General features: G+C 42.6%; 4 protein-coding genes across 5 annotated transcripts in view; all 4 read left to right on the top strand.

The window, feature by feature from the left end:
* The window catches only part of SARC_09123, a gene marked incomplete at its 5' end in the record, with an annotated part of 7704 nt that extends 5498 nt beyond the window's left edge, over positions 1-2206 (top strand). For both annotated transcript variants that reach the window (XM_014296876.1, XM_014296875.1), the window contains 3 exons: positions 33-193; positions 1309-1531; positions 1844-2206. In XM_014296876.1, coding sequence (XP_014152351.1) covers positions 33-193; positions 1309-1531; positions 1844-1863 — 404 coding nt within the window. In that variant the 3' untranslated portion in view covers positions 1864-2206. The remainder of the gene's footprint in view (positions 1-32; positions 194-1308; positions 1532-1843) is intronic.
* Positions 2207-7770: 5564 nt separating this feature from the next.
* SARC_09122 (hypothetical protein) lies at positions 7771-8784 on the top strand (the record flags this gene model as incomplete). The annotated part of the gene is made up of 1 exon (XM_014296874.1): positions 7771-8784. One exon carries the CDS (start codon positions 7771-7773, stop codon positions 8044-8046), a length of 276 nt encoding a protein of 91 aa, XP_014152349.1. The 3' UTR covers positions 8047-8784.
* A 5-nt stretch (positions 8785-8789) lies between these two features.
* Positions 8790-9963, top strand: SARC_09121 (hypothetical protein). The gene has a single exon (XM_014296873.1). The coding sequence runs from the start codon at positions 8962-8964 to the stop codon at positions 9460-9462; it is 501 nt and encodes a 166-aa protein (XP_014152348.1). The 5' UTR covers positions 8790-8961; the 3' UTR covers positions 9463-9963.
* Positions 9964-11263: 1300 nt separating this feature from the next.
* The window catches only part of SARC_09120 (hypothetical protein), a gene marked incomplete at its 5' end in the record, with an annotated part of 6431 nt that continues 4380 nt past the window's right edge, over positions 11264-13314 (top strand). The window contains 2 exons of the mRNA XM_014296872.1: positions 11264-11325; positions 13158-13239. Coding sequence (XP_014152347.1) covers positions 11264-11325; positions 13158-13239 — 144 coding nt within the window. The remainder of the gene's footprint in view (positions 11326-13157; positions 13240-13314) is intronic.

Genomic DNA, 13314 nt, shown 5'->3' with positions numbered 1-13314 from the left:
ATATGCATACACGTATATATCCATCCAAACAGTAAGTACCGCCCAGGAAAAGATGGAAGCAAACAACAGAAGTGCTCCCGGAGATGTGAGGCGGTCGTCTCGTGATCGGCTTGCTAGCATCAAGGCAGTATCCGAAGTGGAAAAACTGAAATCGTTCCATATTTTCTATAACACAACAGTGATGGAGTTGAAGGTATGTGTTGTTGTGATCATCCATGCAGGGATAGTGCCAGTTGGTGCATATGCGCAAGTTATTTGTATGAAGCGTGTGTGCGCAATCTCGTTATAATGCTTTGTTCCCGAATCAGGAGTTCATCACATGCCCTGATCGGGAGGAATGTTGTCTAAATATATGTATAAAGAGTGCAGCAGGGACTGCCTAACCTCCGTGTAGGTGTGCACAGTTAGATATTTTGTTAGAATAATGTGATCCTCGACAAGCGATTCTACTTCTCAGGCTTATAGGTATATCAGTGTGACGTACGTTCCTTGGTTGATCGCAACGGAATTAGTTATTGAATTCCAGCGAACCCACTCGCCTAATATGTCATACATACCAAATCGCCCCCTGTCTTCCTGGAAGTACAAATCATGCTGAAGCATCGCCGATCTGCATGCGCAGTGGCGGCATTTCGAATCTGCACTGACACTCACGCGCGCTTTTTGGGGATTGGGGTTTAGCTAAACCCTAAACCCTATAACCCTAAAAGCCCTATATTCCAATATCGCATGAGACGCCAAACGTGACAGTTAGCTCTCCAGGATGAACAAGTGACTCCTGCGCTTGCAGTGGTCAGCATCTCTACTACAACGTTCGAGAGTTGATAAATGTTACACCACACTGTACGTTGGTACTCACACGTACACTATCACTTCAGTCCCGCATGAACTATCGTCCGGTCATGAAGTTGTGGTTAGCATATACTCTATAACGGTCAGTGCTTTGATCAACAATGCCTTGCTGCCAATTTGTACTCACACGTACACTTTCGCTACAACCTCTTGTTATATCCTAGTTGTCCATCATGAATAGGTGGTTTCTGAGCGCTCCAAATGACCAGCACCTATACTAAAACAGACGGGACTTAACCAACCAACAATGACACTCTGCCAATTTGTACTCACACGTACACTTTCGCTACAACCTCCTGCTATATCCTAGTTGTCCATCATGAATGAGTGGTTTCTGAGCGGTCCAAATGACCAGCACCTCTTCTATAACAGACGGGACTTAGCCAACCAACAATGACACTCTACAAATGTGTACTCACACGTACACTTTCGCTACAACCTCTTACTATATCATAGTTGTCCATCATGAATGAGTGGTTTCTGAGCGCTCCTAATGACCAGCACTTGTACTATAACGGTGTGGAGTTGACGAACGATGAAACGATGCAGAGTGCGCGTGTGCCGTCGGGTGCGCAGCTTGAGGTGAAAGTAGACTTGGCGTTAGAAGAGGACGAAGATGACCTACAGAGAGCTATCCTAGCGTCGATGAGACAAGGTTCCCCGGAGCGTGGTTTCGAAGGTAGATATCGTTTGATACATTTTACCTTTGTACTTAGTTCATATATATATATCTTACCTGTGAAGTTTTTCTATTGGTTTTTATATGTATTATATCATTGAACTTTTTATAATAGTTTTCGACACTGCCGAGGTAATTTAGAGCAAAATGCGCTGTGCTGCCGGCTGTAGTAGCTCTCCGAACGTTGGTATTAGGACCGGCATCACAGTCTATGAAGGGTTTTTTTGTGTTGAGATGAAGCATCACGGTCACAAACTTAGATCTGATCGACGTACACTTCTACATTCTGAAATTTCGGTACATATGTCACAGGTACTGGATTGTACGGCTAGACAGCTACTCAGCAACGTCACCCGTGTATATGTGCAGATGAAGTTCCAGGATCACTCGAAAGTGGGCCGTTTGATCATCTCCGCTTGTTACATTCGTCGAGTTCAAAAGACCATCCGACCCATATATCCTGCTGCCATCCCACTTCGGTGCAATCGAATTTTTGATGAAACCGGGTCATACCTCAGCATTGCAGTTTTGAAGCTTATCCACTAGGGTCATGCCGTCTGGAGAAAAAAAGAAGAAGAAAAATACCACAACGGACTAAAGTCCGTAAGACCTAGGGTTTCACAAATTCCGTTGTACACTTGTTTAATTGCACAATGTTTCAATGAGGAGAATGGTAGCAGTTGTCGATTACGTATAGAGGTACGACTACAGAGATCCTTCATCTACATATCCAGTCTATCTACAATGTGGGAAGGCGTTATGGATATTCGCGTATTAAGGGCAGGAATATTACTGGCGAAGGCTATATCCAATGCCATAGAATTCAAACAATAGGTACAGGTAAAAAAATATTTTACTTGACAGACGACGGAATATAGAGCACGGGGAGCTGGTGCAAATTGAGATACAATTTTTGCATGGGATAAATCATTCGATTCGGGTTAAGCTTGTAAATAGATCTACCACCTGTACTCAAATTCGTGATATCTAAGCGCTCATCTATAGGCGAAGCGTATACTTGAATGACTAACTCTCAGCAAACTCAAATAGTTGTAAATCTGCGTTTTATCGTGCGCCTATCACCCCAATTTAAAATCCTAGTCACTGTGATCGTCGACATGGTCGAGGCCGCCCTGGTTTTTGGCAGATACTTCTATCGGTTCTTCAAAAATGAACCTAATGCACGCGGGTCAAAATCTAAGAAACAAAAGACATCCCCAGTTGGTGTTGCAGACCCCAACTCCCCCTTTTTTTTATCGAATTTTATACCGATAGAGCCTGAGAGTTGGAAAATACTACGTGACGGGGTACTGAAACTACATCTAGGTAGTATTGAGCGAGGAAGCCGCCGGACCAAAAGACAGGCTGTGCAATAGGTAGTGACGTATTCGAATTCGGATCAAGTGTGGTTTCGAAAAGCACTACAAACGGAATGTTAGTCCAGTGAAGGACATTATTTTGAACATCGGGTATCCATACGTATGCGAGCGTAAAAATAGAATGTAAATTGGTCAGAGTCAGGGAGAGTTGCGTAGGGGATCGGTCGGAGTCAGAGAGGATAAGGTGGTTGATAACGGGGAAGTCGATATCTGTTCGTGTGGAGACAGGCGTGGGTGTGGTGAGCGACTATATAACCGGGACTAAAATTAGACACAGTCTAGATCATTTAAAATGCAAATATTATACTACAGATCCTTTTTTACATATTCCACATTGTATTTCCATGTTTTTAGGGTTTTAATACTATGAGATTCGGTACAAACCCTTTTTTTTACTGTCCTCAAAATTCAACCATCTTGGGATTTGCGCTGGTGCTCCTCTGTTTCTCTACCAAATAAAGTGGAGCTACTAGTACGATTGTAGCCTAAACACCAAGGGTATGTTAGTTACGGTAGATGTGTTCAGCCGTATAGACGCCCTTGTCAGGGTTAGAGATCTACACAGCCAGTCAGTACTGACCCGAGCTTTCGTTTCGTACAGGGATCTGGCTAAATCGTGATTATTCGGAATCTAGGTGTTGTCAGGAACTGAAAAACCGTTGCCGTCGTGCAAAACGCCAATCAGGTGATGCGTCACGTCCACAAATATCTACGTGTTCTAGAAGGCACTTTCAACACAAAGACAAACTTTCCTATATAACACACATGTAACCGAGCAATTGCAACTCTACGAACTGCCCAAACAAGGTGGTCGCTTGTATTCACAATGCTCCATCAATGGGTATCGCTCGGGAGATATGATCCAAGCGAGAGTGGACTGGCCCTGTGATCGAGTCGTATTGCAAGGAGAAAAATAATGCTCATGTGAACATGGGTTCAAGACCTGCAATGATATAAAACGGAACTTTCGCGCGAAATCAATAAACCTTGCCACTTTTGACTTTCAGCAGGTGACATTCAGGCGACAAATTTTTTTTTTGCAGAAAGTACTCTTACACTATTATTGCATGTCAACTGAGGCGATGATGCGCTCACTGTTCGAAACGTCTACGGTCGACTTCTTCATTGCAATCATTTACAGACAACGTAATTGTGATAGTATGGGACCAGGCTTTTCATTCACCTAAATCCACACTCCAACTTCCCAGGATCAGTTATTCAGTGATGCTCTTTGTTCCGCGAAATGAAGAAACATGTGCTAACATTGACATTGGACAGATATTTGGACCACAATCTTGATATAATCCACCCGAATACAACATCAAACTCCTGGAGAGTCCACGGCTATCAAAACAAGTCGCCAGCCGAACTCTAGGAACTTATGGACCTATGCAACTTAGCAGTATACAATGAAAAGAACCTTAGGTATATGAACGATATGCTTGTGAAACATAAACTTAAGAAATATGTACAACCACCAAACCGAAAATACCATTTCACTAGTGTTGCAGGCAGTCGAGACAAAGAAGTGTGCAGAATTCTGGGTTAATGGTAAAACAAAAAAGAGAGAGTAATGAATGAGTTCTGTATACATTGCCTGAAAGAACCCACGAAAACAATATACACGCACTAAGGAATATAGCTGACAACCGAATACAACATGGTTGATGACCGATTATACCGCTTACAAACACATTGTCTTTAGAAAGGGACATGGTGGAACATATACGCAACGCAACGATTCAGTCTGCGTGTGGTTCGACAGCTTCCTACAATAAGCTGCTCCTCTACTAAAATAATCGGAAGTGTCTCACTTCTACAAGGACAGTTCGTTGTCTATAAGAAAAATGTAAAATAAATTCTACAAAATGCAGAACTACATGATTACCACATATAAGAATATCGGGACGTTCATGGCTTACCAGGATGATGGCAACCTTAATACGAAAAGACGTGCTAAGAAGTCACTGTTGCCGGAGTTCAATCGTCATTGGGACGCTTTGTTCAGGTTTGTTCTAAATTCACACTTAGAATAATACACAATTAAAGACTCCAAATTGACAGTTAGGTATTCTTTTCGACGTGGCAGTGGCTTTCAGATCTCAGAGTTGAAAAGCACGAAACAGAATATGTATGACTTGCAACTGACTTTTTACTTTTCATCCTTTTTAATATTCCAGCTGTTAGAATGTGTTAATATAAATAAACACATCATAGCGTTGTGTTGCCACTAAAAATATGGAGCTAGCTTGGGCCGTGGAAGACTCAAGTTCTGGAGCCACTCACTCAATTACTTAAAGCGTTGCTCAAAGAACAATCGGGAGTTACAAACCAATTGAAAAGATACTCAAACAATCTACTCTTGTTAACTAGCCATTGCGAGTTTGTTAGGTCGAGCTGAAACGCATCACTTTCAGGGTGTGTTTACGATCTATATTTGGATTCTTGTTGGTTAGGTTCGGCAGCAAATGTATCAACTGTAAATAGACCACAACACGAATGAGCGAGGCGGAATCGTTTCTTTTTCAGCATCCAATCAGCAGCAAATATTTCTTTGACTGTTTCCTAGAAGTCAGGAACAAGTCGTAAGAGCATGACAGAAACAGTCTTGTTATCCTAGTATGTGTGTAATATTAAAGGCAAACTTGGCAATCACAACATGCCAGCGGCTCAGCAACTGCGGATCTGGGTTCATGTCTTATAAGTATGTTAAAGACTATTGATCACACGCAGAAGTAAAGTAGCTTCCTTTTAGGAAATATTTACATTGGCTTAACGCTGTAACAATAGCAAGTAGTTCTTGTTTAACGGTTGGGTAGTTCCGTTGACTTCTGGTATATTTTTTACTAAAGAGTTATATCTAGCGTGGTTTGATATAGTACAATTATAGTATGATAAAGTACACTATGGTTTAATATAGAACCGCTCGATCTGTGGCGTCGATTGCTACTTAGAATGAAATGCCATCTATTGAGTATCAAACGATTTGTGCAGCCTTTACTTTACTTTTGACTAGTTTGAATGATTTGTCAATTTTTTTAATCCATAACATTTCCAAAGGTCCATTGTAAGGTCTTAAATGTCATAAAGGTTTGAGGTAGCAGGAAAGGAGAGGCACTGAAATCTTAAAGAGCTAACAAACCCACTCACAGAGTTATATCTCTTCCCGTGATCGGTGTTGACAAGTTGAACAAAACTTGTTTTTGCCAGACCAATCTCTACCCCTGCTGCAGACACTTTGTAACCAAGTAAGTGGACATTATCTTTCATTAATTGTAAGTTTAGCATTATCAAGTTGTTTCATGAGTTTATAACAAGTTTGGAGTGTTCTTGAGCTTTAGTACGAGTTTACGGGTACGTTTTCTATTTACTAAATTAAACTTTCAAGATGCGATCTACAACAGTGATTGTAATTTTATTTGACTTGAAATTTTAATTTTTTAGACTAGCCAGAGGCCGTTTTTATACAACCTTCATACTTTGCAATTGCAAAGTTGAGCTCATACTCCCTGTACTATTTCCAAAGATTGTCCACAACGGTCCGTCATTAGGTCCTCCATAAGAATTCGATCAGGGAAAACAATCTCTCGTGTTGGGCATTCTTATCAGTCGGTTATTGCGCCAACTTTGCAATTTGCTGGACATGAGTTCGTCCCTGGGTGGCTCAGAGATACCATTGCCCGACTCTTCAGTACAGAACCCACTGACCTCGCAGTACTATAGCCTGGGGTTTAGACAAGGATAGTTCTCAAGCAATGTATTGACAGACACACGCAGCTTGGGAAGTATTTGTTCTGTCGAAATAGGCTATTCAGATGCAACTTTGTACTGCAAGAAATTGCTGCCAAAAATATTATAGGTTTGTCGCCAATATTATACGATTATTTTGGTATACACGTCAGGCCTACACGTAGCCAGAACGATTCAGGTACATAAAATAATAGTTTATTATAACTTGTAGTAGCGGACAGTGATAGCAAATCCAGGATACTATCATCGAGCATCGAGGACAACCATGGCACATGTCACTCGATTGATTATGACAACTGAGTCGGTCCTTGTACCGGTCCTTTTGTTTACTGGTTCTGGCGAGGCTAAACCATCCAGCTTAATTCCACAACAATAAACAGCGTGTAACTTGAGTTTATTACGACTAAGCTCTACTAGCCAACCTGGAACAACTAGAAACCCTAGACCAAATCTTATAATCAATTTATTTAATTTCTCCCTGAATATCCAGCTACCACACCATGGTTAGTTTCTCACAGCATAGTTGAGGTCAAAACCAAGTAACACTTAATAAATAGTGTCAAGTCGGAAATAAGTGAACTCAGTCCGATTGCTATATATATTAAACACGATGATAGTAACAGTGTTTTGTCAACACCGGCCCGAATTGACTCAGCACACATCTTCCATTGTCGACTCATACCATATGTTCATACATTCTATCATACATACTAGCCATTTTTGAAATAAATAATATTATTCCTATGTGGAACGAGACTTTCTCTACCATTGGGTTAGGTGAAAATACCCGTCTCTATGGTTTTGAATGAGTCATCACTTCTATCTCATTAAATTCTTTATTCCACTAATCGGTCCGGTCCTCTGGTCCGGTCCCAAATTCCTCTCTCAGGTCCGGTCCTCAAGACCGGTCCTAAATATCCGCCTAGGGTACTTTGTCCGCATAGTTCAACCTCGGCTGCTAAGTCCCTCCCTACCTATCACGGCTGGAAGCCCATCCTCATCTTCTCTATGGGAGAATATAAAATTCTCAGAAGGTGCACCTGCTTTCTGGCAGAAGACCCTCGAGTTGTTTTTCTACTGCGTCATGTCGATCCGGCCATTCAAATTAGGATGATGGCGGAACTCGGCGTTGGCGCGAATGTGGCACTCATTGAACGCTACTTGATTGCACACTACGGCGCATCGACTTATTTATGCTGGCCGGAGAACGTGTCTGAACTCATTGACCAGGCAAAACCCCTGAAAACAGCGCACTACCGCGACGACCGTACGAAACCCAAAAAATGGCGTTCTATCGATCCTTCGTTTATCGCCTGGCAGAAAATTTTGTCCAACCACAGCAGCACTTACCGAGACAAGGTACACAACAGGAAACAGCGTGCTTAAGTCTGCTGATTCTGGTAAAGGGGCAAGACCTCATAAATGCCAGCGAAGCCAAATACGAATAATACCCCCTCGATCATTTCTGATTTTGACTTCAGCCATTTTCTTCGCTCCCCAGACACCACCACGGATAATCGAATGCTATACCAGATGCGTCCCAAACGCCCACGCTTACCAAGCGACTGTAATCGCTCTCGACACCGCTTGTTACGTCATCGTGCGCACACGACAGGCTCACAATCTCGCCTACCAGCGCGAAATGCACGTGCACGCTTAGCAAAGTCACTACCCGCGCACCGAACATAGGGTCGCACGAACACGTCCATAGTCGATTCCGAGATCACACGGCACCAACCAACACGGATCTCGCCTACCAGCGTGACACACACGTGCACGCTTAGCAACGGCACTACTCGTGCACCTACACGAGGACGTGATCTCCATCTACCCATAGCCGAACCACACTCTTCACCTTTACGGACCTTTAAGGCTCCAATTGACTGCAACTTTGTGTTGCCAGCGATGTAGTTCAGTTGGATGGGACGCTCATAGAACATGAAGACGACTTCATCGCTACAGCACTTAGAGGCTGGCGCCTAAAACACAGCACTATGCATATGTACATTTATTTTCACCCCCAGAGTTACTGGTTCCCACGCTACTTTCCGATCTTCGGCGTGCATGTGGGACAGGCACGCCTCGATACTCTTACCTCGCACCGCAACGACTCGTCCTGTTTCCAACACCTTGTGAAGGCCCTTATCACATGGGAAGCAATAGCCCACAATATCCACACCCATCGAGGTGCTGATAAGCAAAGAATGTTCCATATTCAGGCATTAATGCCACCCACGTGTACATACGTCTATCGATGTTCGAGAAACCTTGATCACGGTCTGGCACAAGGCTCTTCTTGAAATGTACGCATCTCTCAAAGAACTTCGGATAGCCCTGCGAGCGTCCATCACCACTGCGTATACTGCTGAATTGAATGAGGACATATTTCAGGCCTTCGATATGTACGGCAAACTCAGGCAGCAGCATATACAGCTAGAATTACCCCTGCCCGCAGCCGACCTCGTGAATTATCCCTCGGCCGTACCAGCGACTCTGGTTACTGAAATAAGAGAGACCGCAGCGATTCTGGCAGTGGCCAACCACAACGCAATAACAGCGCTTTTAGAGCTGTTATCGGTATCGCTCCTCTTCACAATTACGTACAACCACTACAGAGCAAGTGACAAGCATCCTGTAGCTTCCTCATTCCCCTATGTCCCTGAGCAACTGACGAAGATAAGCCTTCCATGCGACTACCGACCCCAGAATGAGAAATTCCTTAACGAATATGACTTTCGTCAACTCGACAGACACATCACCATTCTCACACAACAAGCAAGTTCCAGCGAGATACAAATTTGAAAGGATCTGATCATCGAAGCGCGTCACCATCCACACTACATCAAAGTTGGTCCAGCTACGCCTCAAGGTAAGGCCGCAACCGGTACGACAAATCTATAACACACGGGACCCAGACTTTCAGGCAGTTGAAACCGGAAGGTGACTCAAAGCTACAAGGACAAAACGGCAGAAGACGACAGTAATACGTATTGTCATTGGGTCAGCTCCATCAGAAGTATACAGAAAGATTTCAAGGTTACCCCGACTTGCATCGAGAATGTTTGCGCCATAGGAATACATATTTGCACTCGGAATTTCTACTGATATGGCACTTTGTGATCTGTTGCAACAACTGAGGCGGCCTGAATGAGTTTTGTGATGAAGCAATTCTTGATTCTCTTATATTAACTTACTGCTGATGCATATGGGTCAACATTGAAATTATTTACACAGAATGTCGATACATTACTTTACTACAGCACGTCAAGACACACTAAACAAGAAATGAAGAATACTACTGCTGCACTTGTTGGGTTTTGTAAGACGCATTAATTCAGATCACGTGAACATGATAATTCTTTCATAAGTGGTGTGTTTAATGATTATCTGTCTACTCGATTTTTACAAATAAACTCGGAGGTAGGCTAAGATTGAGACGTTGATTCGTACATATAGTACTGACCCAAGATTCTTTTGAGATGTATAGATAGCTCTGAAATATGGCCTGCAGTGGATTTAGAATTGCTAGTCAAATATCTATCAAACTTCAATGTTTGTAATAACACTCCTTATAAATTGAAGACTGACAGTAAAATGTATGCTCTCTTACAGATTCGGGTTTAAAGCGTGAACAGGCCAGAAGAAACACATAGGCTGATCTACGTTAAAATTCATGCGCACCTATGTTCAAGATTGAACGGAAACAGAGGATATATATGGCTATGTCTTCGTCCGAGCACTTGAATTCGCAAATTCACTTGCAGCGACTAATCCGGCACATAAACCAGTTATGTACTGTACCTTTTTTTTTGTTAGCATTGAATTCCTATGAAGACGAAGTATTTCTTTCTGACAGAGATACAATCGCCAATCAAATGCTCAAACATCAATCACGCCATCTGCACAACATAGATCATGACCTCTATTAGAAGATATCACAGATTTCCAAACCAAATATGAAGCTGGCAACAATCTTCTCTACCACTAGCAAACGCGAGAAGTTTAAAACAACGACCTGACGTTACTGCAAAGCTGGCGTAAACAGGATGACCATATTCGTGATGTTAAGTAGGTTGAAATATAAAAGAAAGTAGCTTAGCTTCAGCCTAGGCAGTGAGCTAAAGATCATTTAACGCCGCCCTATGCTATTTTTACACTATATACTCGCACCAGATTTTCGTACTGATGAAGTGACTGGCGACCATGGCAAAGTACCTAATCATGTCAAGTATCTGTTTACTTCACACATACATACACATAGCAGAAAGTAACACACTTCGATGAACTAGTTAGATTGTTAGTATCAGATACGAATCGCATACTTCTTTCTCGTCTTGCCAAGAATGCCTCATAGAAAACCGCGAACATTGACCATTGCATATACATCAACATAGCTAGTAGACCCTGCACTATTTACACGCTTCGGTTCGAACACTACTCGCATCGAACTGAAGCAAGTTTTAGGGTTTTCGGGTTTCAGAGTTTCATAGATATTGTCGAATGACAGTCTTTGTGGTGTGATACACAAAATTGACGTACTTATGTCTCATAGAGCTATTATCCGCTATCACCCCAAGCATACTTCGTGCAACGTTTGATTAGTATGAGCCGGGATATCGTGAAGGCTATCGACTTTGCTGGACATATAGGCCGTAAACTACGCCTGTAAGTATCAATGCCTCTATGCTGTCTTCCATGTGTGTGTGTGACATTAAACTGGCCATCAACCTTTCAGTCTTGCTTCGAGTGAAATACGAACTATACACCATGTAAACACAGACTTGGTGTTCTCCTTTCCGTTTGCTAATCTTACGGCGCGTATTGGATACTTGTATGGGTTTGATCTCGCAACAAGTTTCATTCGAAAAGCATGTACTAGGTTATTAGTTTCATATTGGAATAAGAGATGACAGAAGGCATCGGCGACAAAAAATTGCCGCTTGGCATTGTATACCCGTAGAACACTACGATAAGATAGGAGAATGGTATTATGTATATTCACCACCTGCCTGGGGACATGTTCATTCATAGCTGTCTTCTACGATTATGACTATTTATAGCAATACCATTCATAACTTTATTGTAGGGCTGCAATTCACGTCAAGCAATAAGGGCAGTTACAGATCGACTACTTTATGCTACTCATTCGGTGCCTTCCCGCACTGATTATACTGTTCCAATTGAACATTGCTAGCGATAGTATAATTCGTGTAAGACTTAGAAGACACTGTACTAGCAGTCTTCTGTATATACTATATGACTTTTAGATTCTTGTGCACGGAATGTGCGGTTGCATGTTTACGATACAAAATCCAGTGAAAGATTAATTAATAACACTGGAGATTGTCAACCCTCGTGGTCAGTGCTTACATCGGGGGTACATATACTTTCGTAGTTGCACCACTGATTCAAGGTATCAACGTTATATTTGTTTCATAGGAAGTCCGCGTGTACTTTTCGGTTTCAATCGAATCGGGAGGGCATAGGGTTTTAATGTACATATACGTATATGCGACGGTCCAAGTTCTACTTTCGAATACGCTTGGGTGGTTTGTCGGAGTTCTTAATCTATCTGAAATTCTTGCACCGCTAGTAGTAAACCAAGCGTGTAGTTGTGCTCGAATGTGATTCAGATTCATGTATGTGTTGGCATATGTCGTACTCGTTATGTCGCCATGCATCAATCAAACTTGTCACGGCCCGAACCAATCTACTGCAAACTTGGCATCAAGAACGTCGTGTGATCATCTATAACCACCATATCTAGGTATTGTCTGTTTGTTGGTAGCTGATACATATGCCAATACCCCAATGGGTCACTGTCGTATAGGCTATTCCTACTCAGCATTGCTTGTATCGTTTAGATATATATATATATTCTTATTCCTACTTGAGAGGAGGCCTGGATTGTCATTCCAAACCATCCTGCTCCGCATTCAGCTGTCTGTGTCCGCTAAATCTCACTCCCAATTGACGCTACATTGGCACTGAGGCACCTCATCTGTGAATCTTTTATGGCCTGCTCCGTGTTTGATACACACCCTAGTTTGGTTACTCCATTTATACTATCTATTGTGTTGCCTGCTGTATGTGCTTTGCCGTCTTCCTGGCCCAATTTCACTCTTATTCGATATCGAACGAGGAGATGTGTTACGTATTTTGGCTGTGCTATCCGGTCGTTCGAATACCCAGTGTTGCGATCGGTAGTTCCTCTGTCTTGGCTCATTTGAGAAGTGTACTCTGGTGTACGTGACAGCCTCCCGTACAAACGTACCACAATACAGTAATGTGCCCACCAAGCACACAGCACATTCGAGATGCCAGATGATTTCTCATTACATAACATGCGATAGAAACACCACGTTGCGCACAATCTTATTCTGCTACACAATGCGAGTTGGGTGCTATGTCACCATACTTGCTGCTACCAGCGTTTCATATTGTCGATGCGTGTTTTGTATATTAATCTTTAACCCTTTGCAACAAACTGTCGGTAGGCCGAAGGAAGCTGTGAACGTCGCGCAGGTGTTGATCCACTCGTTTTTCGATTCCAACTCCACAAAGGAGTTTGATGCACCGGTATGCTTGATGATCCTAATTCATGTAAAACGCGTATCTTGTCAACGGGGATAGACATGTTACTCGATATATATA

Source organism: Sphaeroforma arctica (assembly GCF_001186125.1).
Source record: "Sphaeroforma arctica JP610 unplaced genomic scaffold supercont1.891, whole genome shotgun sequence".
In the NCBI taxonomy this organism is placed as follows: Eukaryota; class Ichthyosporea; order Ichthyophonida; genus Sphaeroforma; species Sphaeroforma arctica.
Note: the sequence above shows the minus strand (reverse complement) of the source record. Positions and strands in the feature narration are given on the sequence as shown.

Excerpts from the sequence above, each read along its gene's own strand:
- SARC_09121 (XM_014296873.1), top strand. The coding sequence starts at position 8,962 with ATGTACGCATCTCTCAAAGAACTTCGGATAGCCCTGCGAGCGTCCATC.